We start from the raw sequence: 24182 nt of genomic DNA on the forward strand, positions 1-24182 counted from the left end.
AGAAAGACAAATACTGTATGATATCACTTATATGTGGGATCTAAAAAATACAACAAACTAGTGAATTTCACAAAAAAGATGCAGGCTCACTGATATAGAGAACAAACTAGTGGTTACCAGTGGGGAGAGGTGTGAGGGGCAATAAAGGGGTAGGGAATTTTAAAAAAGGGTTACTATGAGATTTTATGAAATCATGTACATGAAACTTTTGAGAATTGTAAAGCACTATACAATTTAAAGAATATTTCATTCAATGAAAAAAAAAGTCATTATGGTAAGCTAAGTCCATTATATGTGACCACATTTAATTTTCCTTAAAGCAATCATACTAAAAAAGGGTAATTGTCTCATTTTATGTCAAAGAAAACGAAGTTCAGAGTGGTTATATAGGTTATTCAAGGGCATGCATCAGAAACCGTGCCCCTTTTACACTGTACTGTTCTCCCCACAGAACAGAGGAATGCACAGGGCTCCTCCTGAGGTTCATCATCTAGTTGGAGAGACAGACAGAAACTATCACTTGAAGCAATAAGTGACAGGAGCCACCCGTAGCCTGATTCCAAAGCAGGAAACATTAATGTAATCAGGGTGCTCAGGAATGTGTGCAGGAGGGAAGCCATATCTGACATTGATCCAGATTAGGACTTTGCATACGTGGATTTGTTCTCAAATGTAGATGATGTAAGCTTACAATATCAATACTTTCAGGCCATATTCCAAAGTATTGTTTCATACTAGGTATGAAAATTGGCAAAGAATTATAGACTCTATCCATTAGCCTCATCATTAATATTGCTTTTCTTTTCTTTCTTCTTTGCCCCCAAAACAGTGTTTGCATAATTGAGATCTGATCCATTTTTGAAAAGAAGCTTTGTGAAGCTTGATTTAAATATGTATGTCATAGTGTAAAACAGTCTGATACTAATTCAAATATTAGCATAACTGTATACATGCCACATATTTCTGGGGAAGGCTAATATGAAAAATATTAATATAATTATTTAAAACTGTTTCTAATGGACTCACAGACATAGAGAACAGATTTGTGGTTGCCAAAGGGGAGGGATGGACTGGAGGTTTGGGATTAGCAGGTGCAAATTGTTATATATAGAATGGATAAACAACCAGGTCCTACTGCATAGCACAGGGAACCATATTCAGTATCTTATGATATACCATAATGGAAAAGAATATTTATTTTAAAAAAGAATGTATACATATGTATAACTGAATCACTTTACAGCAGAAATTAACAAAACATTGTAAACCAACTGTACTTCAATTTAAAAAATAAATAAATAAAAATAAAACTGTTTCTAAAATTAAGGTAGAAGAATGTATTCTACCTGTCAGTGATGGTCCCTCTAGCTCTGGACTGAGGCTTCTCTCAATTTCTTATTCTCAGTAGGACTTTCAGTGATAATTCAAAATTGCCATCAGAGCTATACTGAAAAATGAATTGTGGGAGTGTCATCACAGCCTTACAAAAGTGATTCAATGGACATTCTGAGAGCTTTCCGAGGAAGGCCTTGGTTTTTAAATGCTGGTTTCATGTCGGTATCTCTTCAGTACTATAAAGCTAAAGAATAAAAACTCTCATGTGTGTTTGTGAGTGGACCTGGCTGGTCAGGTGATGGCTGGGCTTGTGAGGAATAATGAAAGGCCAGTTTGAGGAGCAGAGTTTACACATCAGCATTCTAGATAGTTCAGAAGACAGACAGAATCTGAGGGTCTACAGCCAACATGTCTAGGAAGATCTTCAAAAGCCAAAATAAACTCCTGAGAAGGCCAGGAAGTAAGTTAAGGAGGACTTGTATCTCCAGTGTCACAGAAGGCAAAATTCCAAATTTCAAGAAGGCGGGACCGATTAGTTGCAGCCCCAGGAGAAGAAGCAGTGGAGTGGAACCAACTCTAAGTTGGACAGCATTATTTTTTCCCTCCTCTGTGTGTCCTGTTTGTTCTGTAGATACTGGGGATGCAGTCCTGCATATGCTCAATATAATTCCAAATTTCACGTAATAAAATCTCTGAAAGAGAACTGGATGGGGTCTCCCTTTGGAATTTCTCACTGTAGACCTTTAGTCTCTACTGGGTGATTTAGTTCAAGTTTGGCTTGGGTATACTCTGATAGATATTGTAATAGTGTTTGGCAGAGAGTACGGAGAAATCACTTGTATTTTTTCTAAACATTCCAAGATAGCAAGGTTCGTTGAGAGGTTGAGAGTGAATGAATAGAATGGACTGAGGCATCCTGGGTCAGTTCTGCAAGATGGTAATAAGGTGGTTAATGCCTACAGGCATTGGACAGATCTAGTGCCAAGCCCAGCTCTGTAACTTTGGGCAAGTTACTTAAATGCTCTGAATCTGCTTCTGTATAAAACCAGAACAATGATGCCTAACTCACAAATAGCATTAGGAGGAGTCAATGAACTAATTTCGGTAAGTCATCTTTCACCGTGGCCCATTGTCTGAATTCAATAAATGGCATGTGCTATGATCATGTTGGCAGTTATGAGAATTGGGACAGTCTGCAGGTGGCCTCATTGCAGTACACTTTGTGATCAGAAAAGAATCTTTGCTCAAGTGATGCCCACATTTATACTACCCTCCTCTCAACTATCATCCCTCTTTCCTCCACCATGGGGCTGGGACTGCTTTGCCCAGCCCTCTCCACGTGTTACACAAGAGTTAGTTAGACACAAGAGGTCTGAGTTGGACCAGTGGGGCAGTTACATGACACATAAAATGAGAGAAACCTAGAAGAGAGAGGTCATCAGTGTTCGAGGGCCTTGCTAATCCACATGTGTGGCTCATGGACCAGCAGCAGGAGATATCTGGGAGCTTGATGCTGAATCAGAAGCTACATTTTATCCAGATCCCCTTGTAATTCATGCTGTCAGTAAGGTTTTAGAAACACTGAGGAAGTTCCCCAAGCAATCAAAATTAGGTGCCTGGACCATAATAGGTGATAAAAGCCATGAGGGTGCTGGAATGGGGTTAAGTATTACAGGGAGATGACCAAAGTAGAATTTCATGAGAATCTACCTCTTTTTAAAGCACAGGCACAGAAACAAAACAAAACAAAGCAAAACAAAACAAAACATCTAATCCAAACATCAATTGAGATCAAACATGAGCCAATAACTAGTTTTTTTAACTTGTCAATATTCATATAATTCAGCACAAGTCTGCATGGCAAATATAATATTTAGTATCAAATGGCATACGTTCACATCTTCCTAGCACACTAAATTTACTTCCCAATTAAAATTTCAAATTTCATTTAAACAAACCAGAGTGCCTTCCAAACACATTATACTGACTCTAAGGAACTGTACTCTGTGACCCAGTTCATCAAAACGCACTTGAAAAATTCTGTCCGGAACTCTCAGACCAATGCTATGCATTCAGGCTTTTATCTTCTTCATTCTGTCTTTTCTCTTCCAAGGCTTGACTCAGAACCACTTGAGATAGAGCTAAAGCTGACAGAAAAAGTAAAAATCCTCTCCTTGCCCGGAGGAAATGCCTGGCAGAAGTTTTCCAAACTGCTCTGTCATCAAAGCTAAACTTAACCTTGTTCAGGAAAAGGACCCTTAACTTTCAAACCAACTCCTTGTCAGGCCATTCAGCGTGCAAAGTACAATGTTGGGGGAAGGAAAAAGGAAGAAAAAAATAGCAATGAATGCATTTCAGTTTGAGTTTATTGAGACTTGAAATGATGACTTCTCATGTTTGGCAATGACATTAAAATTAAATATCTTGGTTCACGGGCACTGACTACTTCCTTCATCTACGTTAATCTTTGCTCACAGTTTTGAAATACACCACTTTCTGTCTCCAGCAGTGAAATGAAAATTTCTCAGGGTTATAATTGCTTTTCAGTGTGTCTTTTTTCATGTTATTTTATTGCTAAAGATTTCCTTCAAAATGGGAGATATTTAGTGAACACAATACAGTGTATTTTCCTGCTCATAAATAATTTGACGGGATGGGTATGGGAAAAATGGAAACTGAATTCATCTGACCGTGACAGATTTGCCAACTCTGAAGACAACTCAAACTTTACTGATGCTTTTAAATTACAGCACCGAATACCTGGACATGTCCATGTAAACTTTATAGTGTTTTATAGCTTCAGAGTTACAGCCAACGTTTGCTTAAGAATCACAATGGTAATTCAGGATGAGCAAGAAGAGTGTTTTACAAGGAAAAGTAGAACATTCTGAAGCATTTTGCCTGGAACAAGCTTTTATTTTTAGCCTGTCCCCAAAAAATCATTGTCTAGAGGCTTGAAATGTCTCAAAATATCATTATATTTGAGTGCCTGGTGGGTCATTTCACAGAGTCCTGCAGGATTATATTTGATAACAGATGGGTAAACTCTCTGGACCACAGAAACAATTGGTGGAATAAATTGTCTGGTGTAACCTATCCCTTCATCTGTCTTGACAAGCAAACATTCTCTAGAGTTTGATCCAGTGAATTATATCCAGGATTTTTATTGAGTTCTAATAAAGGTGGCATTTCCAAAATTATAACCTGAGGATCTCAGAATAATTAATACTTATCTGCATGTATTAAACTGTCTTCTCTCTAGAGCCATAGCTGGAATCAATTTTGCTTGAGTAAGAGCATACAAACAAATGACCAAAAGGGCCAGATTTGGGAGTTAGCCCTGAACTCTGTCTGGTTCCCTCCCTTCAGTGAGAAAACATATAAGCCAAGCCATCCATCTCAGTTACAGAGAAACTCCTGGTAAGGGGAAGGCACCCATACCACTTATTGGCCACCTCTACGTAGTTCCCATCCTCCAAATACAGAAAGCCAGACCAAGAGTGGTCTAGCAATAGATTAAGGAAGATAGTCATTGGGAACTGAAAATGTTTTTACTCCTCAGTTTTAGGATTCAAATTTGTGTAGTCTCAAAACATAATTTCCTTACTTTACAGAGGCCTAAGGATAATCATAATTATAATGTTATAGTTAATACATAAGTTAATATGTATAATTAGTATATTTTGCCCCATTGATTGAGCACTTCCTATGTACCAACCACTGTTTTCTCTTGGGGTGGCTCATAATACTCCTCATTTGTCACAACTCCCCTTTGGAGAACAGACAACATCAGCTCTATTTCCAGGGAGGAAACTACTGCACAGAGAAGGGAATGGATTTGCCTGGATTCACCAAGTTGGTCCGTAGAATTATAGACTGTACAAGCAGGGTGTTGGGACCCAGAGCTGGGACCTTTTCATCCTGCCTCACACTCCAGACCTGTCAGAGCTTGGACACTCAGACTTACAGTCAGGTTCCCCTCCATGTGTCAAGGTTCATGCCCAACACTCTCAGAGACTTGGGTTTTCTACCTACGAACGAGTGTGTCTAAGGATAGACCAGGTACATTGCCATCCCAGCCAATAACTGTGTGATGCTGATAACTGTGTCCTCATCTGTGAGACGATCACCGTTATGACTGTCCTACATGCCTGAGATGCTTTTATCCAAAGATCAAGTAAAGTCTGTATTTGGAAATTGTACACATATAAAAATAATGTTGATTCATCAAAATTCTCTTCAGGCACTCACAGTCTTTTTATTTTTTTTATTTTTAGTTGAAGTATAGTTGATTTACGATGTTGTGTTAGTTTATGGTGTACAGCAAAGTGATTCAGTTTTATATATATATATATATATATATGTATGTATATATATGTATATATATATATGTATATATATCTCAATACATTCTTGTTTTAATATTCCTTTCCATATGGTTTATAATAGAATATTGAATATAGTTCCCTGCAAGCACTCACAGTCTTGATTTCCTTCCCCTGTGTGACTTGGGCAAACAAGTCTCTTTAGTGCCCAGAGAGTTCCAATTTTTGAGAACTGCCCAGTTCCTACCCATATTTTTAATCTCAATTTAAGACTGTCCCCCATTTATCTAAAATTCTACTTAACATACAATGATTGAGCAACCAATCTGTGATCATCACTGGGAGCAGTAATGACAGCAGAAAGATAAGTAAGACATGGTCCCCCCTCACAAAAGCTGGGGGTCAGATGTGTGACAACATCATGAAAACACAAGCCCATCACTGTGACAGTTCCTCCTACGGAGGGACATATGAGACAGTAAAGACCCCAAAAGGAGAAAGTGTTTCTCTCTGCCTGGAGGGATCAATGCATGCTTATGGGAACAACTGCATTCTGTACAGGGCGCAGGGGCTGATGGGTGGGCAAGAGGAAGGCAACGCAGGAGATATTCAGGACAGAGTCACATATGGAGGGACACAGAGTGGTGACACAGTGTTCCCTGAAAGCTGCCAGGAATTTGGCAAGTGTGAGCACAGACTGAGCAGTAAGGAATATCCAAAGGAAAGTAACCAAAGGTCTGATCGTGAAGAGATATACAGAAGCAAGGAACTAAAGTTTCATTCTGAAGGCATGAGGAGTTACATTCCTCAGGTCAATGGAATATTTCTTTTTTGCTGAATATAGTGCTCATTGCTCACCTCTCTTTGGGCAATTATGAATGCAACTCTGAGCCATTGCTTTGGAGAGGTAGGTGTGAGGCGTGCTTACCAGTCTCCTCGCTTGGCTGCCTTGCCAAACCTCAACAACTCAGCATTTGGCTTGCTGCCTGTCGGGCAAAACAGACCTGGTTCAGGAATTCCTCAGAGCTGGATGAATAAGACATGGCCAGAAAGATTAGTGAGTGATTCGAACCTCAAGCAAAGCCACAAACAAACAGTTTTTTCTGAGTCTTGAAAGAATCTGTGTTCTGAAAAGAGAGATCCCACTCAGATAACAGGTCTGGACTCAAAGAGGGCTAAAAATCCTTGACAGAAACTCTCTGGTAATTAAGCAGCACCCAGCAACAACTGAGCACAGGTGGCTTGCAGAATCTTGGTCGAGCCCAGGGTAAGGCCGAAGCTCCTGCTGTGGGAACTCTGAGTACAAACCACTAGACTAACAGAGAGCCTCAGACCTCAAGGAATATTCATCACAGTGAGGTGTCACGGAGTTCCTCATCTCAGCACCAAGACCCAGCTCTACCCAATAGCCTAAAAACTCCAGTGTTGGAAGCCTCAGGACAAACAACCAGTAAGACAGAAACACAATCCCACTCATAAACAGAAAAAAAAAAAAAAATGAGATGGCAAAAAAATATGTCACAAATGAAGGAGCAAGGTAAAAACCTACAAGACCAAATAAATGAAGAGGAAATTGGCAATCTACCTGAAAAAGAATTCAGAGTAATGATAGTAAAATTGATCCAGAATCTCAGAAACAGAATGGAGGCATGGATTGAGAAAATACAAGAAATGTTTAATAAAGATCTAGAAGAAATAAAGAACAAACAAATAGAGATAACACAATAACTGAAATAAAAATACACTAGAAGGAATCAATAACAGAATAACTGAGACAGAAGAACGAATAAATGAGCTGGAAGACAAAATGGTGGAAATAACTGTCGAGGAGCAGAATAAAGAAAAAAGAAAGAAAAAAATTGAAGACAATCTCAGAGACCCCTGGGACAGCACTAAACACACCAATATTCAAATTATATGAGTCCCAGAAGAAGAAAAAAAGAAAGAGTCTGAGAAAATATTTGAAGAGATTATAGTTGAAAACTTCCCTAACATGGGAAAGGAAATAGTCACCCAAGTCCAGGAAGCACAGAGAGTCCCATACAGGATAAACCCTAGGAAAAACACACCAAGACACATACTAATCAAATTAACAAAAATTAAATTCAAAGAAAAAATATTAAAAGCAGCAAGAGAAAAACAAAAAATAATATACAAAGGAATCCCCAAAAGGTTATCAGCTGATTTTTCAGTGGAAACTCTGCAGGCCAGAAGGGAGTGTCAGGATATACTTAAAGTGATGAAAGAGAAAAAACTACAACCAAGATTACTCTACCCAACAAGGATCTCATTCAGATTCGATGGAGAAATCAAAAGCTTTTCAGACAAGCTAATGCTAAGAGAATTCATCACAACCAAACCAGCTTTACAACAAATGCTAAAGAAAGTTCTCTAAGCAGGAAACACAAGAGAAGAAAAAGACCCACAAAAACAAACCCAAAACAATTAAGAAAATGGTAATATGAACAAACATATTGATATTAACCTTGAATGTACATGGATTAAATGCCCCAACCAAAGGATATAAAGTGGCTGAATGGATACAAAAAGAGACCTATATATATGCTGTCTACAGGAGATCCACTTCACACCTAGGGACACATACAGACTGAAAGTTAAGGGATGGAAAAAGATATTCCATGTAAATGGAAATCAAAAGAAAGCTGGATTAGCAATACTCATAGCAGATAAAATAGACTTTAAAATAAAGAATATTACAAAAGATAAGGAGGGACACTATGTAATGATCAAAGGATAAATCCAAGAAGAAGATATAACAATTATAAATGTTTATGCAACCAACATAGCAGCACCTCCATACATAAGGAAAATGTTAACAACCATGAAAGGAGAAATCAACAGTAACACAATAATAGTAGGGAACTTTAACACACCACTTACACCAATGGACAGATCATCCAAAAATGAAAATAAATAAGGAAACACAAGCTTTAAATGACACAATAGACCAGATAGATCTAATTGACATTTATGGAGCATTCCACCCAAAAGTGGCAGAATACACTTTCTTCTCAAGTTCACATGGAACATTCTCCAGGATAGATCACATCTTGGATCACAAATCAAGCCTCAGAAAATTTAAGAAAATTGAAATCATATCAAGCATCTTTTCTGACGACAATGCTATGAGACTGGAAATCAGTTACAGGAAAAAATCTGTAAAAAGCACAAATACATGGAGGATAAACAGTGCACTACTAAGTAACCAAGAGATCACTGATGAAATCAAAGAAGAAATTTAAAAATACCTAGAAACAAATGACAATGAAAATGTGATGACCCAAAACCTATGGGATGCAGCAAAAGCAATTCTAAGAGGGAAGTTTATAGCAATTCAATCTCACCTCAAGAAACAACAAAAATCTCAAATAAACAATCTAAACCTACAATTAAAACAATGAGAGAAAGAAGAACAAAGAAAACCCAAAGTCAGTAGAAGGAAAGAAATCATAAAGATCAGAGCAGAAATAAATGAACTAGAAATGAAGAAAACAATAGCAAAGATCAATAAAACTAAAAGTTGGTTCTTTGAGAAGATAAACAAAATTGATAAACCCTTAGCCAGACTCATCAAGAATGAAAGGGAGTGGATGCAAATCAATAAAATTAGAAATGAAAAAAGAGAAAACACACCTGACACTGCAGAAATACAAAGGTTTATATAAGAGACTACGATAAACGACTATATGCCAATAAAATGGACAACCATGAAGAAATGGAAAAATTCTTAGAAAGGTACAATTTTCTAAGACGGAACAAGGAAGAACTAGAAAATATAAACAGACCTATCAGAAGTAATGAAATTGAAACTGTAATTTAAAATCTTCCAACAAACAAAAGTCCAGGACCAGATGGCTTCACAGGCAAATTGCGTCAAATATTTAGAGAAGACCTAACACCTATCCTTCTCAAACTCTCCCAAAAAATTGTAGAGGGAGAAACAATCCCAAATTCATTCTATGAAGTCATCATCACCCTTATACAAAACCAGAAAAAGATATCACAGAAAACGAAAATTATAGATCAATATCACTCGTGAACATAGATGCAAAAATCCTCAACAAAATACTAGCAAACAGAATCCAACAACACATTAAAAAGATCATACACCATTATCAAGTGGGATTTATCTCATGGATGCAAGGATTCTTCAATATATGAAAATCAATCAAATTGATACACCACATTAACAAATTAAAGAATTAAAAACATATGATCATCTCAATAGATGCAGATAAATCTTTTGACAAAATTCAACACCCATTTATGATAAAAACTCTCCAGAAAATGGGCATAGAGGGAATCTACCTCAACATAACAAAGGCCATATATGACAAACCAACAGCAAGCATCATACTCAATCGTGGAAATTCTGAAAGCATTTCCACTAAGATCAAGAACAAGACAAGGATGTCCAGTCTCACCACACTTATTCAACATAGTTTTGGAAGTCCTAGCCATGGTAATTAGAGAAGAAAAACAAACCAAAGGAATACAAATTGGAAAAGAAGAAGTAAAAGTGTCACTGTTTGCTGATGTCATGATACTATACATAGAAAATCCTAAAGATGCCAGCAGAAAACTGCTAGAAATAATCAATGAATTTGGTAAGGTTGCAGGATACAAAATTAATGCACAGAAATCTCTGGCATTCCCATACATTAATAATGACAAACCATAAAGAGAAATTAAGGAAACACTCCCATTTACCATTGCAACAAAAAGAACAAAACACCTAGGAATAAACCTGCCATAGGAGGCAAAAGACTTGTACTCAGAAAACTATAAAACACTGATGAAAGAAATCAAAGATAACATAAACAGATGGAAAAATATACCATGTTCTTGTATTGGGAGAATCAATATTGTGAAAATGACTGTACTACCAAAAGCAATCTACAGATTCAATGCAATCTCTATCAAACTACCAATGGCATTCTTCAAAGAATTAGAACAAAAAATATTACAATTCGTATGGAAACAAAAAAGACCCTGAAGAGCTAAAGCCACCTTGAGAGAGAAAAACAGAGTTGGAGGAATCAGCTTCCTTCACTTCAGACTATACTATAAAGCTACAGTAATTAAGACAGTATGGTACTGGCACAAAAACAGATCATTGGTACAGGATAGAATGCCCAGAGATAACCCATACACCTATGGGCACCTAATTTATGAAAAAGGAGGCAAGAACATACAATGGAGAAAAGACAGCCTGTTCAACAAGTGGTACTGGGAAAACTGGACAGCTACATGTAAAAGAATGAAATTAGAACACTACCTAACACCATACAAAAAAATAAACTCCAAATGGATTAAAGACTTAAATGTAAGACCAGACACTATAAAACTCTTAGAGGAAAACATAGGAAAAACACCCTTTGACATAAACCACTGCAAGATCTTTCTTGATCCACCTCCTAGAGAAATGGAAATAAAAACTAACATAAAAAAATGGGGGCTTCCCTGGTGGCGCAGTGGTTGAGAGTCCGCCTGCCGATGCAGGGGATGCGGGTTCGTCAACCCCAAAAAACATGTAATATTTGAAAATACTTGGAAAAGGAAAAAAAAAAAAAAAAAATGGGACTTAATTAAACTTAAAAGCTTTTGCACAACAAAGGAAACCATAAACAAGACAAAAAGACAACTCTCAGAATGGGAGAATATATTTGCAAATGAAAAAACAGACAAAGGATTAATATCTAAAATATGCAAACAGCTCATGGAGCTCAATATAAAAAAAACAAACAATCCAGTTAAAAAGTGGGTGGAAGACCTAAAAAGACATTTCACCTAGGAAGACATACATATGGCCAAGAGGCACATGAAAAGATTCTTAACACCACTAATTATTAGAAAAATACAAATCAAAACTCCAATGAGGTATTACCTCACTCCAATCAGAATGGCCATTATCAAAAAATCTAGAAACAATAAATGCTAGAAAGGGTGTGGTGAAAAGGTAACCCTCCTGCACTGTTGGTGGGGATGTAAATTGATACAGCCACTATGGAGAACAGTATGGAGGTTCCTTTAAAAGCTAAAAATAGAACTACCATACTACCCAGCAATCCCACTACTGGGCATATACCCTGAGAAAACCGTAATTCAAAAAGTGTCATGTACCACAATGTTCATTGCCACTCTATTTACAATATCCAGGACATAGAAGCAACCTAAGTGTCCATCGATAGATGAATGGATAAAGAAGATGTGGTATATATACACAATGGAATATTACTCAGCCATAAAAAGAATGAAATAATGCCATTAGCAGCAACATGGATGGGCCCAGAGATTATCATACTAAGTGAAGTAAGCAAGACAGAGAAAGACAAATATTACATGATATCACTTATAGGTGGAATCTAAAATATGACACAAATGAACTTACTTATGAAACAGAAACAGACATAGAAAACAGACTTGTGGTTGCCAAGGGGGAGGATGGGTGGGGGGGATGGATTTGGAGTTCGGGACTAGCAGATGTAAACTATTATATAGAGAATGGATAAGCAACAAGGTCTTACATAGAGCCCAGGGAACTATATTCAATATCCTGTGATAAACCATAGTGGAAAAGAATATGAAAAAAAAGAATGCATCTCTTTATAACATCTTGTGACTTACCATCTGAGATAGATATATACACACATACATACATACATATATATACATTACTCCCCTGATACTACTTATTATATTTATCTAAAAGAAAGATGAGGATTCTTAAGTATCATTTGGACATCATTTTGATGTGTGATTCATTCATGGTTTCTCTTTTGCTTGATTTAAATTTTTTAATTTTAGAAACCAATTTTTGAGCTTCCCACATCTCCAGGATAATAAAATAGAGAGTCACTGAAACCAGAAATCTTGACATGATCCTTCATTCTTACGTCCCTTTCAAATCAGCAGGCAATGATGGTTCTTCTATTACTAATTGCCTTACCTTCTCCCCATCCCAATTACCATTGTTTTAGTTCAGCCCTTTATTATTTCTTCTTTACTATTTCTATAGGCTTTGAATGGGTCCTCTTGTCACCAGTCTTTTACCCTTATTCTCCTACCCCCATCCTCACCCCAGACATGCACACAAGTACACATGCTCCATTCTCCTCCCTGAAATCAGAACAAACTTTCTAAAATACAAATTGTTGTGACCATCTCACCCAAAGCAGTGTTTCCCAGATTTTTAAGCTTATAATCCAAAAACACAAACATGGAAGGCCCTACTTAACATGTCACAAGATTTTTTTAATAAATAAAGTATAAGGACTAGAAAGAAATCCAAACGTTTTCTACAGCCTCATCCCTCGTAATGTTATATAAGAGCTGTGCTTCCTGTTCCCTTTTAGGCTCAACAGTCTGTGGACCAGATAGCATGATGCCTGGCACATTGTGCTTAAGAACTATTAAATGCATCCAAGAAAAAATGTGATAAAACTTAGAAAGTGTACTGTGTTTTGTCTTGGAGCATACGCAGCGCATAAACAGAATAGCTCTTGGTGCAGAATTATCCTATGCATCCTGAAGAGCTGATAAAGAAACAGTCTTAGAACCATCTGGATGGACAAAGTAAAAAAAGGCATAGTAGAGGGTATAAGAAAGATCATTTTTTAAAAAGCAATGGCTGGAGATGATGAGCTTGAATCTAAGAAAGAAAGAAGGATAGAAAATAAAGGAAACTAACATGTATCCAGTCATGTGCCAATCACTGGGTTAAATATTTAACATGAATTGTCTCTTTTTGTTCTCACGACAAGCCTGGATATAGTTATGATCCCCATTATACATAGAGAAGACTGAGATTAAATAAATTCCCAAAGGACATATAATTAGTAAGCTGTAGAGTCAGGATCTGAATTCAGACTGGGCTGGGCTCCAATGTCTGCCTCTTTCCAGATATACTGCAGTCTCCAATTGGTCCAGAAAACACACACACACACACACACACACACACACACACACAGCCAGATTATGATCTTAAGTACCACTGCTGCTGTCCCTGAGCTGACGTTATTTTCTCACCTACAAAGACCAATAAGAATCAATATTTGTTTGAATTTTCAGTACATGTTTTTCCCATCCACTCATAAATGGTTGGCATTGACCCTCATGGGGTTGTGCTATCAGCCAGCTGGCCAGTCCCCAACTCAAGCCTATCTTTTCAATCAGGCATTTTTCCTAAATTCTCATGAGTAGGTTGATGACACACAGATTGTAGTATTTCCTTTAGGAGCTCTATGCCTAGACCCATTAGAGATGAAGAGGGTTTTATAAATGTGTATGGATTGATCGAGCTGCAAGTGAAGATTGTAGTTTCCTGAATAACCAGGACTTTCAGTATAATTTAGAACCACTCAATACAGGCTATTAGCTATTGGAAATTTAGCTCCAGTGTATTCAAAAAAGAATAGATATCTACTTGAGAGACACAGCTCAAGGAAATTCTCAACTCTGATGAGCACTGAATTGACAGAAACACTATCTTTACAATTCTCCAATTGTGGCCTTTCCTTCATTTTAATATCCTATGCATAATCATTTGAACCATGCACTAAGTAAAAATACATTCTTTCTTCTTGCAATTTTTTAGTTTTTAATCTTATTTTTCCCATTTTCCTAATCTTATCATTGTAAGATTATCATGTATCATGTATCCCATTTGTTCACGTATTTAGCTTTGCTTAAAAATCCAGTAAATTCTGAAACTGATTTGGCTCTACTTTATAATGGTGTGTGTGTGTGTGTGTGTGTGTGCATGTTTGTCTGTGTATTGCATGGAATATTGATGGGTGGATATGGGGAGAAGTGTACAGGAGTGTATAGAAACAAAGTTGGATTTAGGAAATTTTTAAATAGATAAAATTTCATTATTTCAAAGATTTGCTTTTTCCTTATCAGTCTCTTCTAAAACCATCCCTAGTAATCCAGCCACCAATCTCAGCTTCTCATATTCCAGAAATTTCTAAGCCTTTTCATCTATGATTTTTATCTTTTCTACACATCCAAGATTTCATGTCTTCTAGCTAATTCATTTAAGCTAAGAAGGACCATCCATAATCCTAAAGAACTGATAGCTTTAGCATATTTGAATTTCACAATCTTGAATGATTCTTTTGGAGGGCATGGTCCCCTGACCAAAGCGTATCCCAACAACAAGCCCCATACTCCTGATATCTGCTTGTTGGATGTTATTTTCTGACTCTTTGATCATCCTGTGACCTCTCATCAGTGACACCCTGCCTTATGCTCAGTTTGGACCTGTTTTATGTTAATAACTCCCTCTTTGTTCTTTCAGTTTCATGATGCTACTTCTGGAAGCCAAATTGAGGCTGGCATGCCTAATAAGTCATGGGGAAGAAAATATGTTGAAAACAGTGTTTTAGAAAGAATGCTTCAATGATAGTAGAGCCCAGTGTTAACTCAGCAGACTTATAAAATCATAACATGATATTTAAAAGCATGAACTAGGATCAAGTAGTGGGCAAGGGAGAAAAAAAAATAGAGTATAAATCTGAGAGATCTTTCCAAGCAACAACAACAAAAAAAAATGGTAACACTTGTAACTTTCACCATTTCCCTCAACAAAGATTTATTGGACATATACATAGTCCCAGATGTTAAGTACTGTAGTTAAAAAAATCCCTGCTCAACATGATGCTTCATACTCCACACATGATTAGTATATCATATGCCTCCCATCTGAGGTGCTTAAGAAACATTTTTTATTAAATCAGATTAAGTAATTGATAAATTAGATTTAAAGATAGAGAGAAATACAGAACAAAGCAATCAACTGTGAGCATGATATCCCTAAACTGAGAATAAAAAAAAAAAATCCATCAGTGGCAGTAAGGGTAATCTGAGAGGAAAGCAATTTAGGGAAGTATACTTTGAAGCCATTGTCTTTGGGCTAATTATGGGACATCCATGTACAGATGTTCTTGAAAATCCAAGAAGGATAATCTTGGGAGATTAATCACATGGGAGACTGACCTTTGCCAGACTATGAGACTCTCCTGCCACCATTTTAGGGATGGGAAGCAGATTTTCAGACAGAAGATGTGCACAAAGTCACACAGACCTTGGTTCAAAGATCTGTTTGAACATAGACTAGAGTGTGAAATGAACAGAGAAACTTGTAGGCTGCTCACCCATCCAGTATGAGTGATATCTCCTGCTGGCTGCACGGCAGGGACAGCTGACCACCTAGAAGAGGAGCTGCCCCAGAGGCAGGAAAGAATTATAGCTGCCTCTCCTGCTTTGTTATTGTTCTCAGTCGGTTTGATTATGGTCAAGTCCTAGCAAGTCACTTATAAGTGAAGATCAGTACCTCCAAACAAGTCTCTCCTAAAATCTTGAATAGAATGATTTTAAAAGCCTAGAAAGAACCCCAGAGCACCCCTGTTAATCCCTAGACAGGACCACCTCCCCTTCGGGATACCCTGGCTCCTCATTCACCAGTCACAGCTGTGGAGCAGTGAAGGGTGTGTCCGTCTCCACTGTGTTGGAGGAATTGGTTACAACTGCTTTTACTACCTCGAAAGCCTGACAGAAACTCTGATACCTAGAATGTGCCCAGTTAAAGTTTGTTGATCAAAGAAATGAACAATTACCTGCGCCGTTCGCAGAGGAGGGAGCTGAAGCACAGGAAGGTAAAAATGAGAGCACATTCACAGTGAAGGAAGAAGAGGACCCAGGGTTCCTGTATCCCAAGCCAAAGGTCTCCTGCATATAATCGTTCATACATGTAAGGAGCTTTAAAAAAAAAATACATGTATTATCTTTCAACCCAGAGTAAATGCTTGGCTCCTGGAGCTCAGGGTCTATGTCTTTGACTTGAATTCTGTCTGCCCACAGCAAAGAGAACGACCATGTGTATCCAGCAGATAATCAAAAGGCAAGTAGCACTGCATAATGGTGGAGATGGATGTCAGGATAGAGAAGGTTTGACCTTCTTTTCATGACTCATTTTAGAGAGTCATGTTTTTTGGTCTGCGCATTCATGGAGTAATTTATCTTTTAGGATTTCATGGTGGAAAATAGGGAAGGGGTCAGAGTCAAGAGTAGTATTAGAGTATTTATTTTTGTTGTCTGCTAAGTGAAATTATAGGCAACAAGGGGAAAAACAAATGAAGCTAAAAGCGTGAGTTGCCGCTTCTAAGCCTCATTGTAGGCACTACACGAAACACATGCTTTATGTCTTTTAAACAAAGTGGGCCATTAAGTGTGCAATGCTAAGAGGAATTTTATCTCACCTATAAATACAAATGAATCCCTTAAGCTCCACATCCCCATATACAGACAATTTACTCTGGTAATCAAGGCGATGCTCACAATTTAACTTCAGTTACCATCTGTAACTCCATTGGTATTCTAATAATAATGAATAAAAATATACACTGATAACCAAAAATGTTACTTAAAGTGGAATCATCTTAAAGAGTCAATTATTATTTCTAAGAAGCTGTGTAAATATCATATTTACTCAGAATTCTCTTTTGTGCCTTTACCTTTTAATTAAGGTGAAAGAAGGCCTTTAGTATTTAACTGTACAAGTATATTAAGGGAAAAATTATCCCCACTTCTTCAGATTTAAAATATCAAAGAAAATGCTGGCCTTGAATGTGCATACAAATATTAATCAGAAAACAAATACATTTCTTTTTTATCTTTCATCCTGCCTTTGTGTTTTTTTTTTTTTCTTTACCCCTTTTTTGGTGGGTGAGAGAGTGTCAAACGAAGAAATAAAGAAGGGCCAAAAAAAATAAGAAATTCAAATTCTTTTGAAAATTATAGACTATTCTTCAACATTTTTCTGTTATCCAGGAAATAAAACCATGCCCTTCCTTTTGCAGAAAATAAGTCATTTGTTAAAACAAATGTTATGAAGAATGATATAACTAATGATTACCAGATTTATGCACAGGCGGCAGGTGATTCTGACCTAGTGGTCACCATCTGGGATTGAGGAAACCTGAGTTTCCATCCAGGCCAGTCTATTAATTAACTAACTAATCCTGAGTAGGCTTGTCATCTCCTTCAACCCTGAGGTCCTCATTTGTAAAGTGAAGGGACGGCTTGAATTCCACAATTTCAGAAGTTCCTTCTGGTTTTGACATCATCTTAGTCTATGAATGTGGGGCTAAGTCATTTGAAAATAGGACTGGGTTATTCAACACCCACTCATAGGTCTGGATTTTTATCTGCCTGGGCAAGGGGTGGGTTTGGAGGTGGCCTTTATGGTGTAAAGGAAAACAAGGTGGCAGTTATTTGTCAAAGAAAATTGGACAGTAATAATGTAAGAAAAGGTTTGCATTTTTAAACAGACTTTTAATTTCCCCTGATTTCTGCAACACATCTTTGAGAGAAAAAGCCCATAAATGGGCTTTTTAAAGAAATATTTTGAAAATATTCTACTATGCCATTGCATCTGTGAAGTGCGGTTCATTTCTTGAAAAATAATCATGGTTTCTCCAGGTTCTGTGTTCCACCGGAAGCCTGACTTCTAGTCCCGCCTTATGTTTTTCCTAAACTTCAAACTTCTCTCTCCCTCCCAGAATTTCTTCACCCTTTCCTCTTTCCTTATGTAAATACGAATAAACATCCACCACACTTCTGGAAGAACTGACTGATGGATTTAGCTTGCAAACACACTCTCAGAAGGCTGAGATGTGAGTGGTTCCTAAAATTTAACAACAACATGGGTCTGCTTATTTAAAGCTTGCAGGGATGGTGGAGCAGATGGTACTTTGTGTCTTTGCTTCCTAGCCATGTGTTTGGTGCAATGTCGGCCCTGTTTCAGGAAGGCTGCCAATCCACAGAGGGGATGCAATGCCACCCTCACTCTCCTGTGTGTCTTCACCCCTTCCCCTCTCCCATACTTCCTATCCTCCTTCTCATCAAGTTGACCACAAACCTTTAGTGCAAAAGAGCTTTTGGTGATATCAATTCTTTTGCAGGATTTGTAACATACACACAAGATCCCAGGAATAAAATTGTTGAAAATGGTTGCTCTGGATTGCAAGCAGATATTACAGACCATGCACATACTACTTCCTGGGTTTATTCTGTGCTTTATCCTTTAAAGGGGGACTTTTTCCATCTCGTCTCATTCCATCTTTGAAATGATTCTATGGCTAGATGTGGCAGAGATGATTCTCTCGATTTTATGGACAATGGAGATACAGCTTAGTGCATTGGGATGTATTATCTGGAGTCACCAAGGCAAGAGAAGAAACCAGTCTAGAACAAGGATCTCTCAGTCTTAGTCATCCTGACACCATCCACTATCCCCGGCCTTCCCAAATCAGGAATTTTTTAAAAATTAATTACAGCTCACCCTTGAACAACGTGGGCTGAGGGACACCTACCCCCAACATAGTGAAAAATCCGAGGTTCCTCATCCTGTTTTCAACCAACCACGGATCCTATACCACTGTACAACCTATTTATTGAAAAAAAAAATCTGGTATAAGTGAACCTTCACAGTTCAAACCCGTGTTAAGTGTCAACTGTACTGTCCTCATTTATGCTAGATTGTTTCTCCTCTGCTTTAAGAATAGGACAGGTTTAAAAGTAATACACATTTTGCATTGAGAATGCTTATATGGACAAATTCTTAATTCCCAGCCACTAGGGGTAATTTGATTACCAATTTGAGTCCTGGTCTACTCTCAGTTTAGGTGACTTGTCAGGTTTGTTCATCTGACATAGAGAAGAGAGAGGGATCTCTACCTATTGGCCAGGGAGGAGGGGGTGGTCTTTCTTTCTGATTGGAAACTTTCCCATTCTTATCACTTTTAGGGATAGGGGAGCAAAAGCTCAGACATGTTCTCTAAAGGCCACTGCAATGTCCAGGGTCCATGAGAAAATGAGCCCTGAAGAATCCTCTCTGGACCTTTCCATTAGCACAGATTGTTTCCAATGGCTTTACCGATTTCCAAAATGGAAACACTGACCCCATAAATGGAGATACAAAGAAGGAACATTTCACAAGAGGAACTGGGCAGTGGGGAAATAGCAGCTGACATCAGGAGGCCAGTGTGGTTGGAAGCTTACTTCTTCCCGAGGCCAGTGCCTGGTGGAAAAGGGGACTGCATAAGACTGGAGGAGATGGGAAAGAGCACTTACCTGGACGTCTGACCAGTTAGGTACACATGTAACTGGCTTGGATGTAATGTTGGTGAAAACTCTCCTCAACTATCCCACCCATTTATTGACTTGTTTATATATTCATATATTTCAATGGTCTCTGAACTCCTTGAAGTCTGACACTCAATTTTACTCAAATGTATCCCAATGCCTATTCAAGGTCAAGCATAAAGTAGGACCTTATAAATATTTATTGGACTAAATTAAATTGAAATTATTAGGTTACTTCAATTTCTACCTGGGGAAAAAGAAATAGGGTTAGGAGCACAATACTCAAAAATGTCATCAGCAACCAATTAAAAAAAAAAAACTAATAAAAACAGTAGCAGTACCGACAAGGTCCTACTGTATAGCACAGAAACCTATATTCAATATCCTATGATAAGCCATAATGGAAAAGAATATGAAAAAGAATATATATATATATATATATATGTATGTATAACTGAATCACTTTGCTGTACAGCAAACTATTACATATAGAACGGACAAACCACAAGGCCCTACAACATGCAGTGAACTGTATTCAATATTCTGAGATAAACATAATGGAAAAGACTATAAAAAAGAATGAATATATATGTATAACTGAATCACTATGCTGCACAGCAGAAATTAACCAACACTGTAAAATCAACTATACTTCAAGAAAAAGTATTGAAAAAAATGATAGCAGAGTTTTATACATGTTATATGTTTAAGAAATACATAAATACTATAATAATTATGGTACTTGACATTTAAAAGATCTTCAGTTTGCTTGTGGAAGTGGGTGTTAGGAGGGTTGTGAGTTATTGGGTAGGGGTGGAGGGATATTATCTGAAATTGGATGGTAGCTATAACTACAGATGTGGGGAGGTGATGCTCATAACATGGCTAGGAAGAGAAATACTTTGTGGTGTTTGGTGTGTGTGGTGTGTGTTGTGTGTGTGTGTGTGTGGTGTATTCTTCTGGGGCTCAGTCCAGTTGGGTTCAAGCTTTGACGTTCACCTGTTTCCTAATGATGAAACTAGCATAAGCAAATGGAAGATTTCCATTATGTTCCTATTGTTTCCTAACATATAAATAGAGTAACAAATTCATGTTCCCAAACAATTGTGTTGGAAGGGTGCATGCAACCCCTCTCACTTGCATCTCAGGCCTGGGGTAAATTGGCCCTGAGTTCTGTTTTCTATTCTTAGAATGACCGTAATTACCGAGGTGCCCTTGCTCTGATTTTTTTCCCTTGCTCTGATTTTTTTCCCTTGCTCTGATTTTTGTGTTATTCCTCCTCAGTGAGGATCTGGCTCTATTTTGTGTTTATTAAATGCCTCAAAATATTTTTCAAACATTTTTGATTGGGAAAAACTCAAAATATATTTTGCCAGTTGATTTTTTTAACACATTGAACAAACAAAAATTCAATCCTTATGTTTATAATTAATTTTCCTGCAATTATATGAAATACTGCTCCCTAAGAATTTGCTGTGTAAGCAAGCAACCTCATAATCCTATGTACATTTTCTTTTAAGAATGTCCACTCAGCTCTTCCTGAGAGCATTTGACACTATGAAGTTGACATTCAAACTGACTAACACGTTTCAAATTTGTTTTGAGTGAGGTATGTCTAGATTTCATGAACACATTTTGCAATATTCTTTAAGATCAATTGTATACAAAATGGAAAAATGGTAAGAGTGTTGGTACTGTTAGGTGGATTGATTGATTACTTCCTTCCTTTACTCACCATTTCATTCTTTAAGTAAACCTTTATTGAAAGCCTATTATATGCCGGATTATTTGCTAAGATCCCACAAAGTGCATGTTACCTATTGGAGAATGCAAACAAATAAATGAATGATTACAAGCTCCAATATGCTCTGTGAGGGGAGAGTCCTGGACATGAGATTGGATGGTCAGGGCAATCAGAGGAGCATATCTACATTGTCAAGACCTCATCTCTGCCCATGACTCCACATTGTTCCACATCTAGTCAGCATCAAAGAAGTCTTAGGACACATACCTACCACATTTAGGGAAGGCTGGGGGCTATTCTCTACTACTTCATAGAATAGAAGTGAATTATTAAAATCAGTAACTCGTTTTCCAAAGACTTTCACGCAACTAGGAGTGAGACATTCTAAGTTATTCTGTCCCTCTAGATAGAACGATTGCAAGAGTCCTTAGGGACTGAAGATGAGAGAGTAGTTACAATGTTCCCCATTTTTAAACCATCTCCTCTTTTATAGAAGAAACTCACTAACCATAATTTGAGGCTTTGCTCAAGTGGTTGATCAAAGGAATGGCAAGATAGTTGGATTTTGGGTTAGACAAATCTGGGCAAGAATTGTGGCCACACTGTTTTCTAATATTGTGACCTTACACAAACTACTTAATACCTCTGAACTTGAGTTTCCCCAACTGTGAAAGAAACTTAACCCCTATCTTTGAGGATTGTTGTGAGGATTTGATGAAATAGCACATGGAAACAAGTAGTACCAGCCTTGATCAGAGGAGGTATTTAATAAGTGGTAGTGGTTAGTGCTTTGAGTTCTCTCTTTATGGAACATTTCTTGCTAATGGAATTTTCTCTCTCTCCACTTTCATTCTAGACAACTGTGATGACCCATTAGCATCCTTGCTCTCTCCAGTGGCTTTTTCCAGCTCCTCAGACCTCAATGGTACTCACATCCCAGCTCAGCTCAACCGAAGAGTTGGTGAGTAGGTAACAAAACTCTAAAGGCAAGTGCTGAATAAGCATACAATGGGTAAATGGAAGAAAGGGAGTATCTCTATGTGCTGGGATCCTGTCCAAGAGCAGTGTTCAGGAGAAGAATGGGTAGAGGGGCATTAAAAGAATGAAACCATGTTTCCCAGCACATAACAGATACTCCAAGAATACTGGTTATACTGGCTACTGTTCCCCTGAACCCACCTTATTCTTCTTTGATGATCATAAAACGCCTTTGTGGGGCTTCCCTGGTGGCGCAGTGGTTGAGAGTCCGCCTGCCGATGCAGGGGACATGGGTTCGTGCCCCGGTCCGGGAAGATCTCACATGCCGCGGAGTGGCTGGGCCCATGAGCCATGGCCGCTGAGCCTGCGTGTCCGGAGCCTGTGCTTCATAACGGGAGAGGCCACAACAGTGAGAGGCCCGCATACCTCAAAAAAAAAAAAAAAAAAAGCCTTTGTGAACAAATATTTTTAATTTGCTTTATTTTTATATTTCATGCATCTAACATAAATAGCTACCAAAATATATTATTATAATAGCATGTTATCATAAGCAAGAATGAAATCTACCAAGATTTTTCCTTCAATAAATTTAATTTTTACAATAAAATAAACGTTTCTAACATTAAAAATATAAAACACTATTAAGTAAAAGTAAGAAAATACAAAAATTGTGCAATGCTACCAGCTAGAGATAACTGTGGTTAAATGCTGGATGTGTATCTTTACAGCATATGACTGAAGGAAGTGCAGACACCCTTAACTAATGTCTCATGTGAAATGTCTTCAACAAATATGATGCTGGATATGTAGAGAGATATATTTTAAATCATATTTATAATGCATATATATATATATATATATATATTGTTCTATAGTTGAATTTTTAGTTTTCAAAGACTTTAAATAACTGATGATATTTGTTTATTGACATACCTAGTGAACACTCTAAACACTTTTTTCAATTTAAGAAAAAATTGATATGCAGTTTGAAGAGGTACACTGATCTGGGAGAGCTCACATTATTTAATCTTTACTATATTTTCCCACTGATACATGAGGTCAATCACATTAGTAAGTTTCCAAGGTTGATCAATCTTTACATTCTGGAGTAAGTCCTAATTAGTTGAGGTGCTATTGATATTGTTTTTGTAAAGTGCAGCATGATTTAATTTGTTTACATTTTAATTTCTGATTTGGAATCTCCATTCAGAGTGAGGTTGATTTGTAATTTTTATTTGTATACTTACTGTTTGTTTCATACTACACATCACAAGTATTCTGGTATAATGCAATCAATAACTTAAAACTTAGTAATTTCCGTGTTTTTGTTGAGAGAGGAATTTAAGAATGGTATTCTAAAGGGAAAAGAATGGTTAACCAAAGACCCAGCAGGAGGGCTTCCCTGGTGGCGCAGTGGTTGAGAGTCCGCCTGCCGATGCAGGGGACACGGGTTCGTGACCCGGTCCGGGAAGATCCCACATGCCATAGAGCGGCTGGGCCCGTGAGCCATGGCTGCTGAGCCTGCGCGTCCGGAACCTGTGCTCTGCAACGGGAGAGGCCACAACAATGAGAGGCTGGGGGACCGCCCAAAAAAAAAAAAAAAAAAAAGACCCAGCAGGGAAATATCAATG

At 37.6% G+C, this 24182-nt stretch overlaps 1 protein-coding gene across 1 annotated transcript in view; it reads left to right on the top strand.

Moving 5' to 3' along the window:
* CNTNAP5 (contactin associated protein family member 5) overlaps window positions 1-24182 on the top strand; it is an 884418-nt gene that overhangs the window by 192161 nt on the left and 668075 nt on the right. Inside the window, exon 2 of the mRNA XM_007456361.1 lies at window positions 22430-22534. Within this exon, the coding sequence (XP_007456423.1) occupies window positions 22430-22534 (105 nt within the window). The remainder of the gene's footprint in view (window positions 1-22429; window positions 22535-24182) is intronic.

The sequence above is a fragment of the Lipotes vexillifer genome, unplaced genomic scaffold (assembly GCF_000442215.2).
Source record: "Lipotes vexillifer unplaced genomic scaffold, Lipotes_vexillifer_v1.1 scaffold3, whole genome shotgun sequence".
Classification (NCBI taxonomy): domain Eukaryota; kingdom Metazoa; phylum Chordata; class Mammalia; order Artiodactyla; family Lipotidae; genus Lipotes; species Lipotes vexillifer.